This window comes from Suricata suricatta, chromosome 4, assembly GCF_006229205.1.
Source record: "Suricata suricatta isolate VVHF042 chromosome 4, meerkat_22Aug2017_6uvM2_HiC, whole genome shotgun sequence".
Lineage (NCBI taxonomy): Eukaryota > Metazoa > Chordata > Mammalia > Carnivora > Herpestidae > Suricata > Suricata suricatta.
The window spans coordinates 85,074,987-85,098,523 of NC_043703.1; the positions used below are offsets into that span (position 1 = coordinate 85,074,987).

The 23,537-nt window shown below is 42.1% G+C and overlaps 1 protein-coding gene across 1 annotated transcript in view; it reads right to left on the reverse strand.

Moving 5' to 3' along the window:
• Positions 1–23,537, reverse strand: part of SLC9A4 (solute carrier family 9 member A4) — a 63,135-nt gene that overhangs the window by 32,385 nt on the left and 7,213 nt on the right. The window contains exon 3 of the mRNA XM_029936202.1: positions 657–916. Within this exon, the coding sequence (XP_029792062.1) occupies positions 657–916 (260 nt within the window). The remainder of the gene's footprint in view (positions 1–656; positions 917–23,537) is intronic.

Here is a 23,537-nt window from a genome sequence, read left to right on the forward strand (position 1 = left end):
GAGGGTGTCATGCTAAGGGAAATAAGTCAGGCAGAGAAGGACAGATACCATATGTTTGCACTCATAGGTCTAACAGAAGAAGAGCAGAAACCTAATGGAGGACCACGGGGAGGAAAAGAGGGAAAGCGAGTTGGGGAGAGAGAGAGATGCAAAACTTGAGAGACTATTGAATACTGAAAACGAACTGAGGGTTGAAGGGGAAGGGGGAGGGGGGAAAAGAGGTGGTGGTGATGGAGGAGGGCACTTGTGCGGAAGAGCACTGGGTGTTGTATGGAAACCAATCTGACAATAAACTATTAAAAAATAATGAATTTTTCAAGGAAAAAACTATTATAATGAGACTTTAACCTTGGACTTCTAGTTCTTCCCTAATCAGCTCTTCTGAGCCTTGTAAATTGACCTTATAATTGCTATGCTTAGGGAATTCAGGAAAACAGCAAGTACAAATGCTGAGAAAACATATTTGTTTGGCAAGGGACCTGAATCGGATTTTACAAAAGTTAAAAAAAAAAAAAAAAAAAAAAAGCCTGAATCCAGCAATACCTTTGAGGATTACTGTCCGAAGCCCTGCCTTTTCCAGATGCTAGTCCACACAATGTGGTCTTTAATTAATTCTCTTTTATTGCTCTGAGAGTTGGTCCTCAGTTCATACTCACGCGAGTATGCCAGAAAGGTAGAGGGTCTCAGCGGCTAAGTAAGACAGGTAGCTGAACATGAAGACAATGAGAGGTTCAATTGCAGAGATGTTCTGAGTGAAACGTGTGATAAACGCAGAAATGAACCCAAAAATGATGCCAAAAAATACCCCCCCAACCCCCACAATGACGAATCGGGCACATCCAGCCAAAATGTCGACAGGCTCTATGTCTTCAAATTTATGCATCTTCGTGAAGGCAATTAATATATTGTATAAGACCTAGACAAAAAAAAGGTAAAGAAATTAGAAATGAGAAATACTTGACACAGATTCTTAACTTCATGTCTAGTTAAATAACACACAACAATGAGTTACATGACCACGAGTATAAGCAGGGCTAATACCTAACTTTTAAATGTATTCCAAATAATTTAAATGTATTCTGTGACACTGAGTAATTGTCGGATACAGCTTTCAATCACTGAGCACCCACTCTGTGCCAGTCTCTTCCCTACACAGTCTGTGTCAGTTGCCAGCTTATTTCCTCCCAGCTCAGAACGCATCTTTCCATATGCGTTTTATTACAAACAACCGAATTCCCTCAGCAAAATTTTTCTCCTTTCAAGAGAGCACCAAGTCATGGGTTTCTCAGTAGACGGCGCTGAAGGGACACTGCAGGAGGAAGGAGCTTCCAGCAACTTCCGGTGGAAGGGGCATCAGTCAGTTACGTGACCGAGAAGACTTCCGGTGGGTCCTGCTGGGGCCAAAGGGCATGAAAGCGGTTCTTCTGTGACCTTACACTGCTGGCTAAAGACAACCTGGCCTGGCCCTCCTGCAGCTTGCCTGTGGTTAGGGGTCCACCTGAGCAGCCCTCTTGTCTGTAAACCCTCTCCTGTGTTCCCTGCCCACACACCCTGCTCCTTTGATGTCCCTTTGCCCCCTCCTAAGCCTAGCTCCCATTGCATGCCCCTGCCACCCACTGCTGATGCCTGCAACCTGCCTGCCCTCCTGACGGTGACCTGTTGTTTGCCCAGCAGTTCCATACCACTTTCTCTGGCTAAACCAACCAGCTTCTTTCTGCCCAGTGGTCCATCCACACCTTCTCCAGTGAGACCTGAACCCCTTCCAAGTCTGTCCTTCTTTCGTATGGCCATCCCTCAGTCCTAGCATACCAGGGAGTGTTTTCTTATATCTTACAGTTGTTCCTTCATTAGAGTTAAGATTTTGATATTAAAATTTCTGTTTAACTTACTTTGTGGTGGTTTCTATTTCTCAGTTGGACCTCACCTGCTACACTTTCCATACACGGCCACTCGTTGAATCTTCCAAAGGGCTTGACCCCTGTGATACACGCTCGCAATTTGCCTGCTATTTCTCTACTCATGTCAACATTGATTTGAAATTACAGTGATCTAGGGATCACAATGTCATGTGCCTGATGGCCCAGAAGTTAGACCAAGCTTCTGGAAAGTGGCAGCTGCACACAGTGAATGAGACACAAAAAGCAGGTACAAGTAAGATCACTGCAGAAAATGAAGTCCTTTGAGAATATCAGGCCCTGAAGAGTCCTGATAACCCACAGCATATACCTATACTAGGGGAAAATATACATTATATATATATAATATATATAATATAATATATATATATAATCAGAGGAGGAGCAGAAGCTATAACTTAAGGAAATAGGGTCAATGATTATGTTCTATGTGCAGAATTCTTTCTAGGTGTGGGCAGTCCCTCCAGAATAGTTAGGTCTATATCCCATTCATTGCCCCAGCTCACACTCTGTTCTCACCTTACCTCTGGAATGTCCCCCACTCCGCAACCTGCCAGCCTTGCTCAGGACTGAGCCTCCTGCTTGACTCTGACTTGCCCATCTTCAATTTGTCTGTCCTTGCTGAAACACTCAGTGTTCGTCAGGGTTCCTGGGCAGCATTTGGATACTGGCTTCGGCTGCACCCACAGGGCTTACCAGAACTACTGGCTGCTTTGTGTACATGCTGACCCCTTGTCTGTGGTCTTCAATCTGCCATTCCTTGCCCAGCGCTTTTCCCAGTCCTGGCCCTTCCAGGTCTGCTCTTTGCAGGGCCTCTTAGCCCCCCAACCCACCCCATGACATCACCTTTATGATAAAAGATTATTGTCTTTTGACAGTGTTGGGCAATAAAAAAGCCTAGGCTGGTTTCTTGTTAGGTCCACAACCATAAACCATCAAAGTATATTTAAAGCGAAGCCCCATTTCATCTTATTTGCATTTTTTCTAAGGAGCGCCTCACATTTGTTTGAGTGAGGTGCTTCTCCAGGAGCAGAAACAGAACGAACAGCTAAACAATAATGAGTATCGCTGTCCATGGGTGCCCTAGAGTCACTGGGTAAACTGTTAATAAACTTTGCTATCCATCTCTGTATGGAGATAAAACATCTTATCCAGATTTACTCGATGGTATATGTCAATTATATCTCAATAAAGTTGGAGGGAGAAAGAAAAAAGAGTTAGGCAGTACGGGATTTATGATAGGTTTTAAATTTCAGTTGGTATCTCCAAAAACTTTTTTAGCAGAATTGTTTAAAACTTTGTGGCCTGTGGGGCACCTGGGTGGCTCAGTCAGTTAAGCATCCAACTCTTGGTTTTTGGCTCAGGTCATAATTTCATGGTTTGTGGATTTGGGCCCCAAATTGGGCTCTGCACTGGCAGCACCAAGCCTGCTTGGGATTCTCTCTCTCCCTCTCTCTCTGCCCCTTGTCTGTTTGCATGCATGCTCCTCTCTCTCAAAATAAATTAATAAGCATTAAAAAAAAAGTTTGTGGTGTGTAGACAGAATTCTTCCCCATTGTCTAGTTGTTAATAAGTAATTTCTCCTACTTTTATTTCTTGAGATAGGAGGTAGGGGTTGGGGCAGGAGCCAGTGACCCCTGGGGCCGGCTGAGTCCTTCCACCCCATCACGTCCTTTCCTGGGACTCAATAAAATGCACCATTGTACTACATCCCTGAATGATGAATTGGTGTTCTCTAAGAAGAATTTAATTATTCCATTTTTTCAAGTTTTACATATTTAGCTGATTATTGTTGTAACTATGGGCACTCCACAGAACACCACACAACATGGCTGTAATCAGTACTTAAATACTGTTCTCTAGATCCTGTCCATGTCCCCCTCCCTTGCCCCCCCCCCCCCACACACTGAGCAGGTGCACCTTGTCCAGCCAAGTGTGGAGAAATTCCTTTCTACAATGATACCTAGCATTTTGCTCCCTGCCTACTTCTCTTGGAAATCCATTCTCCTCTTTCTTAATCTGGTTTGGATCCTTGGGCCCCAAATATAGTGCTCACTGGGAAAATGGTCTTGCCTGGCCCTACTTTTCCCCTACAGAATCGCTCGACTTGAATTTCCTTTCCGAATCACAGACTGTATATTACCTTCATTAAGAGAAGAGGGCTTTGCTACAAGATATTGCAGAAGTGGTGATTTTTCACATTTATTCTTTGTTTGTGAAAGTATGAAGAAAGAGGGTTAAACAGAAAAAAGTTCAATTCAAAAGATAATAAATGGGAAAAACCCACAAGCGTTTCTCTGTTTTTCTGGAAATTTGTTAGTTGAAAGCTGAACGTAATTTGTTGTTTTGGGGTTTTCCTAATAATGGGTCTTAAAATATGATGTTACTTCTGTGTATAAGGCATTCTCATGCCTTTACAGTATGCCATTTTATAGCCTCCAATTTTGTTCCATTTAATCTTCCCTTGAAGATCCTTTTGGACCTTTATTTTGACTCTTTTATTCTGCCCTGATGTTACGGAAATGACAATGTGTTGTGTGGTTTCCTGTTCCTGCATGGCCCTCACAGCTGTGAGTACTTACCTTTAAATAGAAATTTCAATCTCGACATCCTCTAGCCCTGGGAACAATAATACCTTTAATAAAGAGAATTTCAAGAAGAAAACAATCTCATCCAGTACAGAATGGCTTTTGGCTTTGGAATGTGAGTTGGCAGAGAGGACAGTCCTCAAGGTAGCTCCGTTGTCACTAATCCTCACATAGGGTGCTAGATATAGCACTAACGGACTTCGTTGAATGGGGAGAAGGGACATGAGGAAGGTGTGCAGTGGCTTCTCTGCTCACAGGTCCACAGACACATCCCCTTTTCCTAGTTCAGCTTTGACACATCCCCACTCAGTAAGAGTTTCCTAGAGTGTCTGTACCAAAATGCCACAAACCTGGATGGCTTATACCAACAGAAACTTATTGAACAACAGAAACAACAATCAAGGTGTTGACAGGGCCACACTCCTTGTCAAGGCTCTAGGAGAGGACTTTCTTTCCTTCTTCTTGGTTTCTGGTGGGTTGTTGGCAAGCCTCGGTGTTCCTTGACTTGTGGACACAACATTCCAGTCTCTGCTGTTGTCTACCTATGGCCTTCCCTCCTCTTCCATGCCTTCACCTTGTTTTCTTACAATGAATGAGACTAGTCATTGGACTTAGGGCCCACCATACTCCAGTGTGAGCTCATCTTAACTGATTGTGTCTGCAAAGAACTATTTCCAGATAAGATCCCATCCTGAGGTTCTGGATGGGATGTGAATGCGGGAGGGACACAATTCAATTCAGCACAGCTTCTATAAGCAAAATGGCCTTACAATGAAATTAATCTGTATTATGGACTAGCGGGTTTTTATTGTAAATCTCTCAGGGCACAACTTCATTTTGAATTCCATAAAGTCCTAATCTGTGACTTGTCCTCTAAATGGATCCACTCTGTTTCTTCAGAGAGTTTAGGACACACGTTTTCAGGGTCTGGATGAGTTCCTGTCTTTTTAATACAATTAGCAGCCAGTAACTTGTCAGTAACTAAGCAAGAAACAAGAAACAAGCTTGCTTAGCTAAGGAGATGTGGACAGAAGATTATAAATGGGATTGTTTCCTCTCCCAAAGGGATATTTCTAGTGCATCATGTGGTAGAAAGAGAAGATGGGGAAGGTGAAAAAGAAGAAGCAAAAATCTTGGTGCAAATCGGCTTAAGCGAGGACACACATATCCACATCTCACACCCACACACCCACTATGAGGACTGCGCATTTCTGAAATTAGGGAAGGGGTTGTCTTAAAAAGAGAGAAGGAGAGGATTGCTCAGATTTCAAACTGGATTTGCTTACAAGTATGCATGCTGCTGGGGCATCTGGGTAATGCAGTCAGTTAAGCATCTGACTCTTGATCTCAGCTCAGGTCATGATCTCAAGCCTCACATCGGGCTCTGCACTAATGGTGCAGAGCCTGCTTGAGATTCTGTCTCTCCTCTCTGCCCCTCCCCCACTTGTGCACATTCACTCTCTGTCTCAAAATAAATAAACTTAAAAAAAAAGAATATGCATGCAGATGTGTAGAAATTTTAGAAAATATAAAAGTTCAGAGGAAAATCCCCACAAACCCAGTCCTTCCCAGGGAAAACCACTCTAAATATTATATATAGGTATTATAGTCCATATGTAAATATAAATGTAGATATATTTATAAATATGTATGTAAATGTGTAAATATTATGTAAACACACATATGTAACTTTTCTAATCTTGCTTGTCTATCTATATCCATCCAACCATCCATCTATCCATCATCTATCTATCTGCCTGGCATTTACCATCTACCCTTTATCTTTGGACCCACTCAGGACCCCTCAGGTCTCCGAATGCAGGAAATGAAACTGAGCAACTAGCCACTGTATCTTGATTCCCACCACTGCCCTGAGCCAAGCACAAGGTGTGCAGGACACTGGGGCAGACCTAATTTAGAAGGTGCAGGATTCCGCTGATGGGTGTTCTTAGCCCTAAAGATTCTTGTTGGGCTTGATAAATTCTCTCAGAAATACAGCTGGACATTCCCATCCAGTGTCCGGGGGTCACTGCACAGTGGTCCAAGGCTCCCTGTTTCTCCAAGCTCCTTCCCTATCTTCTCTTACAGGAGTTTCCCCTATAAATCTTTTGTGCATCTAATGCCATTTGAATGTCTGGTACGTGGCTGACCTGGACAATATCTAGTGATCTGTTTGTGTAACAACTATATTTTTACAAAACGGTTATAACATTGGTCTCTATTTAAGCAAAGTAAAGCCAAATTCTAAGAAAAATCTTGGCCGAGTGAAAGAAAATTGTGACTTAAGTTCTTAAAATGCTTGCAAAAGAAGCTTAGTGATTGTATCCCAACTCAGTGAGTTTATTTAGTCCAGTTTTACCTTCTGTTTGACCTCGGACAAACCACGTGCAGGTCCTAGAAGCCCTGCATGTTGCACTTTGGAGGTGTGCTCACATCCCAAGAAGGGGAGCCAAGATGAGGGGCCAAATAGACCCCAAAGAGGCAGGTTTGAATGAGTGTTAGTGGGACTTGGGAGTTGATTTGACTCTCAAATCCAGAGGAAACACAGGGGATATGATTAAGACTCAAAGATTTGCATGTTGTCGCCACAGACAAAATCCCTCTGCATGGCTCTCAGGTTATAAGTAGCTACCGGGTCTGCTGCAAGGGCCTGGGAAAGTCATTTGGGCCAGCCCTGTCTCTGGATACCAGGATGCCTGCCAGAAAGATGCCACCGTAGTTTCAGAAGCTAAAGTAGTACATATAATTTACGAAGACTACATTTACAGACACGATCCATATGACTCCATGAAAAACAATTCTTATCTTTCAAATTACATGGCTCTGGATGTCATTACAGTTGTAAAAGATTTTCTTTGGATTCATTTCAATCACAATCGTGTGTGTATTTTTCACATACTGGAGAGGAAATCTCAGCCAATGCTAAATCACGAACATGCCCATGGCATTCGTGGAAACAAGATTAGATTTACCCTCTTCACTCAAAGTGGAGACTCAATATTGTGATATAAGAGGAAATATATATAGTTACTGTTATAGTTATACTTATAGTTTTTGTGCCCAGTACCTGGCACAGACTTCCGAAAAAAATCTTGCCATTTTCTGAGCGAGCCAAACATTCTTTGTTATTCATAGTGGGCAATTTTCAACCACACCTGAGTTTATGCTAATGAAGTAACTCTTGCCTGGGTCCCAGATAGGTTCTGGAGGTGGACTAGTTGCCAGAAGAAAGAGCCAAGTGTTTATTTATTTATTTATAAAATTTTTTTAAACATTTATTTATTTTTGAGAGCTAGAGACAGAGCACAAGCAGGGGAAGGACAGAAATAGAGGGAGACACAGAATCTGAAGCAGGCTCCAGGCTCAGGGCTGTTAGCACAGAGCCTGATGTGGAGTTCAAACCCGCGGACTGAGAGATCATGACCTGGGCCGAAGTTGGATGCTTAACCACCTGAGCCACCCAGGCTCCCCTAAATAGCCAAGTGGTTTGAAAGCTGTACTTTTCATCCCTACCCCATGACCTACAGGGAGAGGAGAGGGGCTAGTGATGGAGTTCAATAACCAATGGCCAACGATTTAATCAATCATGCCTATGTAATGGAACCTCCAGTAAAACCATGAACAACCAGAGTCAGAAAACATCCAGATTGGTACTGGGAGGGTGCCATGTCTGGAGAGGACATGGAAACTCTGCACCCCTCCCCCATGCTTTACCCTATGTCTCTCTTCCTCTCTTTCTCTGCCTCTCTATGGCTCTCCTGAGTTACATCCATTATAATTAACTGGTAACCAGAAGTAAACTGCTTTCCTGAGACCTGTGAGCTATTCTAGCAAATTACCAAACCTGAGAAGAAGGTTGTGAGGACCTCCATTTTTACAGCCAGTCAGAGGATGGGTGCCAGACTTGCAAATGATGTCTCTAATGGAGACAGACATCAAATTAGGGGACTGTTGTATAGGACTGAGCCCTTAATCTGTAGGGTCTGTGTTAATTCATATTTTATTGAATTTATAGGTCAATTAAGAGAAAGCTGTCCTCTCTAATAATATTGAATATCCCATTAACAAATATGATATTATTTAGGTCTTCTAAATCATGTTAACAATGTTCTATATTATTCAGTGAAAATTTATTGTCTTGTACATCTTTGTTGAATTTGCTTCCAAGAATTTTCATTTTGACAGTACTCATAAATGGAATTTTGAAATTTCCTTTTGTGGCTAGCATTTAAAGTCATTCACCACTACTATATTAAAGTGCTTTGATTTTTGTACATTAGTGCTATGTCCTGTGACCTTGCTAAATTTGCCTATTAATTCTAGTAGTTGCTTTCACCTTGAGGATTTCCTATATAAGCCAGTATGTCTTCCACAAATACTACTTCCTTAGCGATCTTGTCTTACTGCTTTTTTATTTCTTGCCTAAGAAATAGAAGTGTTGAGAGTGAATACCTTTAGGTATGATGTTAGCTCTGGTTTTTCATTAAAATCCTTTGTCAGATTGAAGAAGTTACTTACTCTTTCTGTCTTGCTAGGAGTTTCTTATCGCAAATGGGTGTTGAATTTATGTACAATGGTTTTCTGCATCTAATGATACAATTACTAATACTGTTTACAGTGTGGATCACATTGATAGATTTTTTTCCAATATTAAACTTGCATTTCTGGTCTGGTACATTTTGTTGTCTGGATTTATTATTCTTGTTGTATATTGCTGAATTTGATTTGCTAATATTTTCTTTAAGTATTTTTGGACTGTATTCATGATGGATATTGGTGTGTAGTTTTCTTTCTTTGCATCATCTTTGCCTGGATTTGGTATTAGGGTAGAGGTGGTCTCACAATGTGAGTTAGAAAGTGATCACTCCTTGTGTATCTATTTTATCTGATATTAATATAACAACTCCAGCATTCTTATGTTTACTATTTGCCTGGTGTATCTTTTTCATTCATCTACTTCAACTTCTTTGTATCTTTATAATTATGTTGTGTTTCTTATAAATAGAATATATTTGAATCTTGTTTTATAGTCAACTTTTGTCATCTCAGTTTTTTAAAAATATTTTTAAATGTTTATTTATATTTGAGAGAGAGAGAGTGCAAGTTGAGGAGGGGCAGAGAGAGAGGGAGACACAGAATCTGAAGCAGGCTCCAGGCTCTGAGCTGTCAGCCCAGAATCTGATGTGGGGCTCGAACTCACAGACTGTGAGATCATGACCTGTGCTAAAGTCAGACGTCTAACCGACTGAGCCACCCAGGCGCCCCTGATAATCTCAGTTTTTAACTGGATCATTGGTCCATTAGCATTTAATGTAATTATTGTTATGAGAAGAAAAACTCTCTAAAAGCCTGATATGCAGATGAAGCCATTTTTAGATTTCTTTCTAATTCATGTAAGCATGACTGTGCATAAACTTTGCTCAAACCAAGCGCCTGACTTATGGCTGGCCATCCATGCACTGTACACCTGCTTTGCGGATGAGTAGCCTAAAGGAAAACCATTTTGTCTTGAGATATCAGTTGGTGTTCTTAATCCTTGCATTCCTTTATGATAAAACGTGTGATTCCCACTTATAAGTTAATCTGTAATCTGTTGAGCTTTTACAAGATGTAAAAAAGTACATAACCCTGTAAAAATGGTTCATTCTCCAGAGTAATTTCTTCCCTGTGAAGAGCGTGTTTCCTGAGCAGCTGTCCTAACTTGGACTCAAGTAAAATTCTCTTCCTTTTAGAGATTCTAAAATATTCATTCATTTTGTCCACCACTGTTATGCTTATATTTAAATCAACCGCTTTATTATGTATTTTCTCCTTTCTTCCTGTTTTTCCCCTTTCTTGCATTCATTTTGATTATTTGAATATTTTCTAGAATTCTATTTTAATTTCATTATTGTCCATACCTCTTTGCATTATGTTTACTGGTAGTTTACAATATATATTTTTCACTTTTTTGCAGGATGCTTTGTGTTAACATTATACCACCTCACATAAAATACAGAAAACGTATACCCATGTAGGTCCATTAAATGTACTGACTTTTAACCATCCTTAAAACCAAAAATGAGAAAGCTATTTGTTTCCATAATAAATTTATGGGTTCCTCTGATGCTGATAGCTGAGGCCTTAATGATCATTTATTGCATATCTTGTGACTATGAACCCTCCTCCTCACCATGCATAGGGCTCCTTGTAAGGGTAACTTCTATGACACTGCATCCCGGGAAGGGGTAGCTTCCTGTGACTTTAGGCATGAGACTTCCCATTCAAGAGCAGGAGTAGGCAGACCCTAGAGAAAAGCCCATTTACAAAGCAGGGATGGCCGGTGAAACCCTTTCCTAGTTATGAGCTACAACAACTGCATTTTCTGAGAAGCCCACAGAGACTTCACTAGGTGTTGATGAATAAATACCATGAGACTCATTAAGAGATGAAAAAGGTCCACAAAGAAGTTTGGGTTATGAGGGCCAGAAACTGAATAATAAACACTAGGGATCAGAGTTCGGAGTGAAACTGGAAAGATCTATAAAAGCAGCAGATTCTGAGCAACTGACCCAAGCTGCATCCATGGTGGGGCTCTGGAGTGACCAAGTGATAGTTATTAGCACTGTTTACCCTGTATTTCTTTTTCTTTTAGACACCTGATAGGATTGCACTTTCAACTCCACCATGTGTCTTTGCCTGGCCAAGTTTTGAGTTTGAATGAGTTGGGGAAGAAGTGATTTATATTATTTTTGAGATGGGGCACTTGCTTCTGAGATGAGATTCCATAAATCTTTTTACCCTCTGGTGCAATGCCCTGCAGTGCTCGATATGGCACCTGCTCCATAAGCCCAGGGTCCTGAGTGACCATGATGCACAGAGACGTCTGCTGGCCAGTGACAGACAAGTAGCGTAAACCAGAAATACCTCTTGTTTTAGGCCATCAGAGGGTTAGAAGGATGTTTCCACAGCCTAACCTGGCCTTTCTTACTGTCAGAGAAGACCTATAAACTCTTGCTTCTGTTAAAACCAAACACAAATGGAAACCAGACTTGAAAATTCCCCAAGCAGACAAAACCGGTCTAGTCACACAAGAAACACTTAATTTAGCTTATTTCATAAGACAAGACCGGCCAGCCCGACCCGGGTCCCATTTTACCTATGCCTCTGAAAATCATTAGCAAAATTTAAATAATTCTCTAAAATTGATAGGAAGTAACCACTAATCAATTTCCTTTCATTTAAGAAAATTCTAATACTGTAGCCAATCACTATAAAGAACAGTTTCTGCCATCACACTATATAAGCTGCTTTCTAATAATATACTTATGATCTTCATTCCACATTTTGGTGTGAGTGCTCCTGGCCTGCAAACTGTCTTTTTGGGTCTATGCACAATAAACTTCTCCCAATCACTACTTCTGTGATTCATTGGTTTTACTTCTAATTTTTCCCTCAACTTTTGGTGCTTCTGACATCCTTAAAATCAGCTTTGTTCTAGTTATAGCTTTAATGGGACCTGGTTGGAAAACAACCAAATTTATGTGTTGAAGTCTTAACTTCCAGTACTGCAGAATGTGACTAGATAGAAATAGGGTCTATAAAGAGGTAATTAAGTTAAAATGAGATCTTAAGGGTGGAGTTCCAGTCCAGTAGGACTGCTGTCCTTATAAGAAAAGGAAGGGACACCAAGAGGATGCACGGAGGAAAGACCACTGAAGACACAGCAATATGGCGGCCAGCTGCTCACCAGGAGGAGAGGTCTCACCACGAGCCAACCCTGCTGCATCTTGACCTCGGACTTCTCTAGAACTGTTAGAAAATACATTTCTGTTGTTTGAGTCTCCCAGTTTGTGTTATTTGTTATGGCAGCCCTAATGGACTAATATGGGACCCATGTCTTCCTAATTGCCTTGTGTGTCTTTTTAATTCATCCTCATTATTTGAACTTGCCATAAACTCAGTTTCTTAAAAACAAAAAGCCTTATTAATTACTGACTCTATACACATGTAAAAAGCATAGAAAGTTCAGAACCACAACACAGTACAGTAGAAATGATTCTTACTATAAGTCAGATACTGGAAATGTATGGAGAATATTATAAGGAAATGTTTCCATAGACCTTACAGGAAATTAAATAACGAATCCAGCTAATTTTCTATTTTGTTTGAAGGGCCATGGGCATATTAAACTCTATCACAGAGCATTTCCTTGACAACCGCTTGTTCTAACTGGCAAAGGAAATCAACTAAGAAAACCAGCAATTACCTAGCAGGCACTGCATAATAATATAAAAGACAGAAAGGAGGAAGCTTTAACTTCACTCCTAAAGAAAAGAAATAAAGATCTGCAATCATGGACAGGAGATTCAACATGAGATTTACCAATTCAATGTCCCTGAACATTTGTGCTTAGAACCCCAGAGAACAGAAACCCGGAAGATGACCTGAACAGACGTCAGAAAATTTAATAAAGAGAAGTACGAGTGGCAGGATTTTATTGATTTAGGCCACAGAAAAGAAGCTTCTTTAAGAAACTCATCTTCCATTAGAAAAGCTTGAAAATGATAAGGGGGAAGACTACCTGAATTCAAAGCTACAATTACCACCTACCTGCTCATGGCTTCCAAGTGTGCATCCTTTCTTCAAGTTCTATACTCCTAATTCTAAAACTATTAAAAATTTATTTTCAATGGTTTCTAGGTATCTCAAACTCAAAAGCTCAAAACTAACTTAATAGCAATCATCCAGGCCCAGCAACACCTGTTTCTCACTCATAATACCATTGAAGGAAGCCCCAGCCTCGCACCCCTGAGTCTATGACATCATTGTCCCCCTCACCCTCCCATCAACTTAGAGCAAATGCCCACAGGACTGTCTTTCACGAACATGGCAAGAAAAGTCATTGAAATGCTATTTAACCTCAAAACCTTTTTTAACTATAAAAACAAACATCAGCCCAACCCAGTAGATATAAATTCACTGAAGATTAGCTTGGAGAAACTGAACTTTCAGAAACTGAAAATGATTGCTCAATAATATTTTTTATGAATGAACAAATGATGAATAAATGAATGATTCTGATTCAGGGGAACTCTGGGTCAATCAAATAGGATGGAACCTATATGGTTAAAGTAAAGGAACTGGATTTTTTTTTTTTTATCTCTGTTTACTCTCAGGCTTTTAGTCTCATACTCACTAAGGACCAAAACTGATCCTGCATGGTAAGGGGTGAAATCTGGATAACCTTTGCCCAGAGCCAGAATTCCTGGCCTCGTCTCTCCAACCCATTGCCTGGCTATAATGTTACAAAGAAGGTCTGCACAACAGGTTCTGCTAGATCCTGTTCACTTTACATAATCATCAAGGAAGCTATAAGGAAACTATTTGTCTGGCAACTCATGGGGCTTCTCACATGATACTGAGCATATTTTTTCCATACCACAGCCCAACACACCCAATTCACCCTTGAGAATGCCTGCATGCACACTGTTGAGGAGGGTGGGATCTATTGAAAACCACGGAACTAGGAAACTCTCTTGGCTCTTTGTATTTCTAGGCTTTTCTCTCAAGCCAGTGATTTCTATTAATGTATTATGTAATTGCCTAAGAAATCTCTGTGGCTTGAAAGGGCAGTAAGAAAACACAGAAGAATAGGCAGGTCCTTGGTTGTAGGGTAAAAAGAAAAATCAGATGAAGAGAAATAAGGACAATGTTGACAGCTTGTGGCTCTTCAAGGCAGGGACAATGGTCGTGTGCTTCTGCATTCCCGATACGTAGCACAGTTGGTATGCGGTGCGTGGCTGTTAGGGTTGTGAAAGAACTGCTTCCACACACTGTTCTGTGATCATTCTGAATATTCTCTGAAGACTTAAATAAAGAGCTTGCTCCTCCCCCTGTTTCTCTTCCAAATCCATTTCCACAGCTTCTCAACCCAGCTCCTGACAAACGAAAGACAACTTGACAACCAGTGAGGCTTTGTCCTTTATTTCCTGCACTTGTGAACTGCAGGGGGTTCTATCCACCCATAAATGGTGCACGGCGTAGGCTGGTTGAAAATCAATTTATACAATTCAAACATCAACCATTGTTTATTCCATCCAAAGAAAATGAACTAAACAAGTGTTTATACATCAAATTTGAGGAATTCCAACGAAATAATGGCTGAAGTGTCCCTCTCTGACCTTGTCCTGCTTAAGCTACTGAATTAACACGTGGATCCAGGGAATAGATTTTTTTAAGTTTATTTTTGAAAGAAACAGAGATAGCATAAGTGAGGGAGGGGCAGAGAGAGAAGGAAAGAGAGAGAACCTCAAGCAGGCTCTGCACTCCCAGCACAGAGCCCGATGTGGGGCTCAAACTCACGAAGCCATGAGATCATGACCTGAGCCGAAACCAGGAGTTGGACACGTAACCAACTGAACCACCCAGGGTGCCCTTAAGGAACAGATCATTCAGGCTGCTGGTTAACAGGAGTCTACAGCTTGGACCTTGGACAGACATGTGGGACATAAAGGTATCATCTATTGGGGGAAATTTAGGAGTCAGATTTGCTTCTTTCGGGTTGGTGAATCTCTGACCTATCCAACATCTTGTTTGCATTGTAGTGTCCTCTGCGCTTCTTTTTTTCCAGCTCTTTCCATCTCTCCAGCCTGGTCAAGCATTATCCCCAGCTCTCTGTGGGGTTGCATCACATATTCACACACGCACACACGTGCGCCCTGAATGGTCCCTACAGCCAGCATATTTCATTGCCAATGGCAGTTGTGGGCTAATCTCCAAGTGTTTTGTTGCGAGTGCACCTCTGAAGAAAAGTGCTTGAGTCCCAGGCTGGGTGAGCGGCAGACACCTGCTCTCCCCCTATGGTGGGTTAGAAGCAGTTCTGGGGGAGGTGCCTCGGAGTTCAGGGGCACTTGCTGAGCCACTGCGGGCAGGGAAGTTCACTCCCCAAGCAACTAGAGCCAACCAGCCCTATTTGTCTGAGGTTTAGGGCTTATCTCCATTTTTATGCCCACAGATGCCAAACAGGTTGCCTTTCTTGTGTGGAACATCCTCTTGAACACAAGACTGGCAACAGGACATTTACGCATCACCTATTATGTGCCAGACATCTTTGTGTATTTTTTCACATCCTCCTTAAAACCACTCTCTGAGGTCAGATGAAACATCCCATTTTACACTTGGGAAAATGGAGGCACAAATGGATTGAGTCACTTGCTCAAAATTGTGTTACTTGTAAGGTTCATCTCCCCCTCACACACTGAGCTCCCTGCGTTCTTGGCCAGAGAAGACTGTCTACTTGTATCTGGAGCCTCTCACCTCCTACCCTGGGAACCTGAATAAAATGAAAAGAAATAAAGAGGTCAAAAGAGGATAAGAAAAAGTTGCCTATCACCCCCCTGCCCCACCCCGAAGAGTCTGTTCAAGTCTGTGCACAGCAGTTCTCTGGGGAAAGCTGAGACAACAAAGTCTGGCCCAATGGACTGCACAATGTAGCATCACTTAGGATGTGAAGAGAGCTCTGTGGCTCACAGCGCTCATATATGTGGACTTCTATTAATAACACCCAACTGTGACACCAGTTCCGATGTGTGTGATTTATCCCACAACACCGAGCAATTAACTCACCTGGAGATAGTATGAGATCCCATAGGTTAAGGACTCAGTCCACAGGAATGTCCTCCCCACCCTCACTTTAAGTGCCAACTGCAAGTCCTGGTGGTCATCTCTGCCTCCCACCGGTAGGCTATAGATCGGAGGTTCCAATGCCCCCTTCTCAGACTCTATTAATTTGCTAGAGTGGCTCCCAAAACTCAGAGGGACATTTTACTGACTAGCTTACCAGTCTGTTATAGAAGGATATAACACAGGAATAGCCAGATGGAAGAGATGCATAAGGTAAGAATGTGAGGCATCCCTGCTCTCTCCAGATGAACCACTATCCCTGAATTCAGAAAACTCTCCAAACCTAGTCCTTTAAAACATTTTTAAATTTATGTTGAGAGAGACAGAGAGAGAGAGAGAGAAGAGAGAGAGAGAGACCAAGTATAGGCAGGTGCACACACATGGGGGAGGGGCAGAGAGAATCCCAAGCAGGTTCCACGCTCAGTGCAGAGCCTGAGGTGGGGCTTGATCTTACACCAAGAGATCATGACCTGAGTCAAAATCAAGAGTCTGATGGCTCAGTTGACTGAGCCACCAGGGTGCCCCAGTCCTTTAGGTTTTTCATGGAAGCTTTATCACACAGGCATGCTTGACTGAATCACTGGCCATTGGTGATTAAACTCAATTTCCAGCCTCTCTCTGCTCCCTGGAGGTCTAGGGGTGGGAACTGGAAGTTTCAACTCTCTAATCACATGGTTGGCTCCTCTAGCAACAAGCCCCTAACATTAGGTGATGTAAGGGCTTTCCAAAATTTACCTATTTGACATAAAAAGAGACACCCGGTTGCAAGTGTCATCCCTGGAAATTCCAAGGGTGTTATGAACTCTGTGTTCTGACTGGGGATGAAGACCAAATGTATATTAATATAAATCACAATATCACAAGCATCAAACATTCCGTACTTATTCCATGCCAGACACCATTTTAGTGCTTCGGTGTATCAGCTCACTTTAATTCCCACACAACCTGATCTCCGTTTTACAGAAAGGAAACTGAGGCCCAGAAGAGTTAAGTAATTCACCTGAAGTTACACCAAATGCAAGCTGTGCAGCCAGCAATTGCACTAAGCCTTATGTCTTTGCTGTCTATGCTCTTGGCCACACTTCACTGTCTCTTGAATGACGTTATTGGAGCTAGGACCCCTTTAAGAAAGGAAAGTCATAAGCCAGAGAGAATCATGAAGGATAATTCGCCCCCACATAAGTGTTTTCCCCCAAATCCAATGCAATTTCCTCTGACAAGCTGCTTCCTATTGTCCTAGTTTGGTTTAAACTTGCCATCTTGTCCTCACCACCAGCAAGGTCAATGGGTGTTCCTCCTCCATCGAGTGATTGCCTTAAGAGTCAGAGACCCACCATTCATCTTCTCTTGCTCAGTGCCTAGGCAGCCCCAGCATGGACAGGTGCTCCTTGAAGGTGTGGGAAGGAAGGACCCCGCTACTCCTCTCTCCCATTGGTTTCATCTAACCTCTAGTACTTAGGGTCAGGGAGCAATTCTGCTGTTCGGTGGTGGCAGTGTGTCAGGAGAGTACCCCTGCTTGCTCACAGGTTCCTTGGCAAATCCAAGTTCAAACTGGATGTCACCAGGAGTCAGGGTGGGAGAGCTGTAGTGCCTGGAGACGGCCAGAGCTGCAGGTCAGCCCCAGGGCAAGCACAGTCTCCTGGAGTTCCCACTCTCCATTCATTTATTTGCTCTTTGCACAGCATTCATTCCCATTTCCCATCATGGACTCAGCAGGACTGCAAGGCCCAGTGCTCCATGCTGGTCCTATGCTGATGGCAGCAGCTGCTAAGAGAGAAATCATGGGGGTCACCTGGCAACTACTTTGCAAAGTTAGGCTGGCAATGGGATGACAAGATGAGAGGAGATGAGAGGAGGACAAGGAATTCTAGCATACAGGGTCTGGGCATTGGGGGTCTAAGGCTAGCAACAAGCATGCATAATAAATAGAGGGGCAAAGCGAATGAAAGATAAAGCTGTCTGTGAAAAACTGTTGCTGGGGATGGCTGGCTTGCAAAAGCAGTGGGAGGGCTACTTTTCACTATACCCTTTGGATGCTGAGCCACATAAAATAAAGTATATTCAATAAATGACTTTCTGACAATCTGTGTCTTTGTAATAAAAATAACAACAAAAAACCTTAGGCATGTGGAGATCTGGTAATTCACCTGCAAAGCTCAAAGGATCAAGAAGAACCAGTGGAGATGTGAAACCAGATCTCTGGGTCTGGAGTGTGGCTGTCTCTGCTTTTAACCACTGCACACAGTCCTTTTGCCCTGTGAGTGATGAGGGAGCATAAGGCAGGTTGAGGGCAAAGTACTAGCCAGGACCCCCTCCCTCCCACCTGACGAGAACTGTGTGACATTCCTCAGGCACTCCTCGTTGCCCAAGAACAAAGGAAAGGACAGAAAAACAGTTAAACTGAGAGTCTCCATCAGCCATCAGTTTGTAAATGCCTTAGTAATATTACAAGAAAAAGGCAATCTTATCAATAGCCTAAAGTCCAGGAACTCCTTCCTGTCTTAATGTTAATGCTTTGCTAGAGTGAAAAACAACCTTAGCTTGACAGTAGCTAGGACTTCAGTAATCTATGAGTCTTCTTTAGCATATGGAAATCTCTGGAAACTTCCCTTTTGGCCTTACTTCCCCAGCCCCATAGCATATAACCAGTCGTTCTTCACAACCCCAGGGCAGCTCTTTCTGCCCACGCATCCTGTCCCTGTGCTTTAATAAAATGGCCTTTTTGTACCAAAGATGCCTTCAAGATTTCCTTCTTGGATGTCAGCTCTGAACAACCCCATCACTCCAAAATCTCATCAATGGGACAACAACCCCCCTCCACACGAGGTTTTTATGAAGCTGGAATAAAGAAAAGTAGATAAAGCACCATCAATGTAAATAGCCCAAGATCTGGGCTCAGACATTTTCATTTGCTGCCATCTTCGCACCACTCCTTCATTCACTGTGGTCCTAAAGGACAGACTTCAGGTCAGCAAGATGACAAATGAAGATATCACTAGGGAAAGGAAGGGAAACCAGAGGGAAAGAAAGCTGGAGGGAGAGAGGGAGAGATGAGGGACAGCATGGAGTAGCAGGCATGCTCTGGGGCTATCTGCCTGGGTTCAAGTCTCAGGCCTGTCTTGTACTGGCCTTTTGGACCTCTCAGATGAGTTGGAGGAGGGGAAAGATGGGAGCGATGGAACGCAAAAGAAACCTTGGCAGTATCGCCTTGAGGCTTATTTAGCACACTGACCCAGGAAAACAGGAGGAACAATCTGCCTTCAATAAGAACCATCTGCATTGAATAAATGAAATAGTGCCATATTTAAAACCAGGTACCTGCTGACAGCGAGCCAACCACCATACCGTGTCTGTGAGCTGGTATGATATACAAATAACAGCCAGCACTCAGTGGACGCTCACTGTGTAAAAAGCTTCATATGTATCTTCCAGTGACCTTATGAGCTAAGTAAAATTATCATCCCCATTTTAGGGAAATGAGGCACAGAGATGATCAGCATCTTTCCTGGAGCCACACCATGGATCAGCAAATGAGGCAATTCTGTCCTGGAGAAAGAACGCTGGCTTCACTGCTCACTGGACCTGAGCCCAGAGCACTCATCGGTAACACATGGGTTCTCTCCTACCCTTTTGGCTCCATAAGTTGAAAATGCAAAAAGATGAGGCTCCTGGCTGGCTCAGTCCAGTCACTAGAACAGGCAGCTCTTGATCTTGGTGTCATGAGTTCAAGCCCCATGTTGGATGTAGAGATTACTTAAAAACAAAATTTTAAAAAGGAAGGAAGGGAGGAAGGAAGGAAGGAAAGAAGTCCTGTGTGTCCAGGTTCAGACTGTCCTTGGCCTGGTAGCATGCTCTTGTTCAATGTTTTTTAAGTTCCTTTGCTTTATTTTCTTCATCTGTGAAATGTGATAATTAATTCATGCCTCATAGTAAAGAGCAAGAATTTAATAAAATAGTAAGTGTCAAAGTGACCCCATCCAGGGCCTGGATATAGTAGCTGCCTGTCTCTTCCTTCTATAACTTTGGCCCTGAGATTCAATTGGGGATACTAGTTATCATTTTAGAGCTACTTGAGTTTTGTCTCCGCTCTCTTTGCCTATCATGACGGGTGTGCTCTGGCAAAATATTCAGCAAGAGGAAGAAATACATGGGGCAAGAGACCTGGAGAATCAGATTCACTGGTATTTCGACAGTTCTCAGACAGCTCTTTTTTAGTAAGAAAGCAATTCTTTAGTGGATAAAGATCTGGAGAGTTGTCATATGTAACCCACAAATCACAGATCGCTTTCCAGATGACTCAGACTTTCTGCTGAAAGAGCAGGCTTGTGACTTCTGCCCTCAGGAAGGCCCCTCTCTCAATGAAAGGGTGAGTTCAAGGCCCTTAGCTCAAAATACAATTGGACTGCATTAAATACCGGTTGCTCTCAAACTGCTTTCTAAATCTGGTCCTGGGGCTTCTCCAGTTTCATGTAGGGGCACAAAAGGGCTCCAACACACACTTAATACTCGCTGTGCTGTGGGTGACCACAGAGGGACCCGGGAGTGATGTGTGGGCAACCTCCCTGGAGCTACCTCAACAGCAGTTTCGCCCATTGGAGGTCACAACAGTGCACTCATCAGATACTCTGGCTGGTTGAAAATTATAATTTTATTTTGAAATGATCACTTTAAAAAAATGTCCAAGTGGAAACAATTAAACTTTGGGAAAATCAAACAACTATCATGGGCCAAGAAACCCCAACCAGAAACCAAGCTGTGACTGGCTCTAGATATAAATTCTAGGGAAATTTCAGGGTGAAGTCAGATTCTCAAGTTCAGAGGCAACACCAAAGTGGCGATGGAGCCCAATGTTAGGAAGAGGGTGTCCTGTGAAAATTACAAGAGGTGGTATTTAGAAAGTCATTTGTGGAGGAAAGTTTGAAGAATTACCTCAGAATAGACTGCCAAGAGGTGGCTTTGATGTCATCACAGATAAGTGCTCTCAGTGGCTCAGCCAGTGATGGGGGTTGCAGTAAGCAAGTGGTACCAAATAACTTAGATTTCAATGAAATCAGATTCCCTTTAGGAGATGAAGTGTGAAATGAACACATCATGGTTCAGAGCGGCCATCTAGGAGTGGAATAGGCCCACTTACTCCATTATAACAAAACCAAAGGTATGAAAATATCTAAAGACAGAATGAGTGGGGAAAAGGGATCCCAGAGCTTAATCCAGTCCAGTCTGAGGAGAGAACCACCCTCATTCTAAGTGTATTATTGCTTTAGGTCAAGATATAGCAGCTGCTCTCAGTTAATGGTAAGAAACCGTTAATTCTCAATGTCAGCAATCATCTGAGGTATCTGTTAAAGTACAGATTCCCAGGCTCCTTCCCCAGAGAGTCTGGGATGGGATTTGGACATCTGAATATTCACCAGCCCCACCAAGGCGACGCTGAGGCACATGGAAGGAAGTGGCTCCCGTGGCAGTCCCATGGGAAGTCCGTCTCCCCTCCCAGGTTCAGACAACGTGGCTCCCTCTGGACTTGGCCCAGAAGAAAAGAATATGTAGCCCTGAGGAGACTAGCATCTTGCTGAACAGTTAGATTCTCATTATGAATAAATTAACTGAGTTCTGACATCATGTACGGGTTTTTCTCCTTCTCTTGGGGAATCCATCCTAGATATCATGCGTTACTTTTTAGGAGACTTTTGGTCCCTGCACTACCTGCTTTTGCATAAAACCCTCTCAATAAAATATTGTGGGCCAGATGAATTAAATAACTGATCGTAAAAGTGAAAAAAACCAGAATATTTGAATGATTCCTGGTTGGACATAATCTCTGAAAGCAAGATATGAAACCCAGAAGAAATAAAAGAGTACATTAGGTTTGAACTCTTAAAAATTTTAAACTTTTTATAGGATAAAAGATACCATAATCCAAGAAAAAAATTTTAAGTTTATTTATTTTTAAAGAGAGAGAGAGAATGAATGAAGGAGGGGCAGAGAGAGAAGGGGGACAGTATGGTCCTGGCTCCATATTGACAGCAGATAACCCAAGGTGGGAGTTGAACCCACACACCATGAGATCATGACCTGAGCTGAAGTTGAATGCTTAACCCACTGAGCCACCCAGGCGCCCCTAAAAACAGTTAAGTGACACAATGAGAGAAAATATTTGATTTGTATATAATACTCAAAAGTTAAAAATTTAGATAATTCAATGTATTTCCACAAATCATCTAAAAATTTAAAAAAAGCAAAGAAAATGGACAAGATATGATACTTGCATACACTATTTGGGACATACTTATAAAAATTCACTGTTCATAAGAAATTTCAGATTAACTGAGTGTCCTTCATTTTTTTAAAGTTTGGCCACCCTAGGAGCACATGAACTTCCAATTTACAGAATAAGAAACACTAATGATCCAGGATCATTGCAAAAATGCTTAATATCATCATACAACTTAAAACAAACCCTTTTGTGCTCATTCAATTGGAAAACATTAAGAAGAAATATCTCTTGTGGACATTGATAGAAGAAAACATGCATTTAATATGCTGCCTGTGGAAATGTAAGACCATATAGGGTTTCTAGAAAATTCTAGCAGCTATGACATAAGAACCAAAATTAAGGACCAATATTATGTACCAACTTAACATTTGGTAAAAAGAGGAGCATCTGAATGGCATAACTCCAAGTTCTCCTCCCTGGTCTAATGGCTCAATGACCAAACAGCCCTTCTTATCAATGGGAGCAGGCACTACACCTGCTCATTCCTGAGTATAGGTGTCCGTCTCCTGACCGCCTGTGGGATGATTTGAAGCAAGCCAATCACATCACCCTGTGGGACCAGGACGCACCTCTCTTCTTGTTACCTCAAAACATTACTCTCATACCCCTGATCACTCTCTCTGTTCCCAAGTGCAGGACCCACGTGGCCTTGCATGGTGTTCAATGTCCTCCCCTGGGCTGTGAGTATATGTATTTAACTGTTGACAGCTGTTTATGGCTGGGTGTCACACTTTATCCCTGGGGAAAGAATCCTTCCCTTACCAACCGGATGAGCATCTTTTACATTTTTAAAGGTACCCACTTTTTAACTCAGAAATTTCACTTCTAAGAATGTACCCTTTAAAAATACTCATGAAGGAACAAGAATATTCATCACTATGTTGTATTTTTCAAAAGTGAAAAATTGGTGACAACCTGAATGTCCATCATCAGGAAATGGTTAAATAAATTATCATCAATGTAATCTGAAATACTACATAACAAACGATATAGACAGGATTCCGAGACTTGTTATATTTAAGCAATACATATAATATAACCTCACCCAGCTTATACAAAATAATATACATCTACACACACACACACACACACACA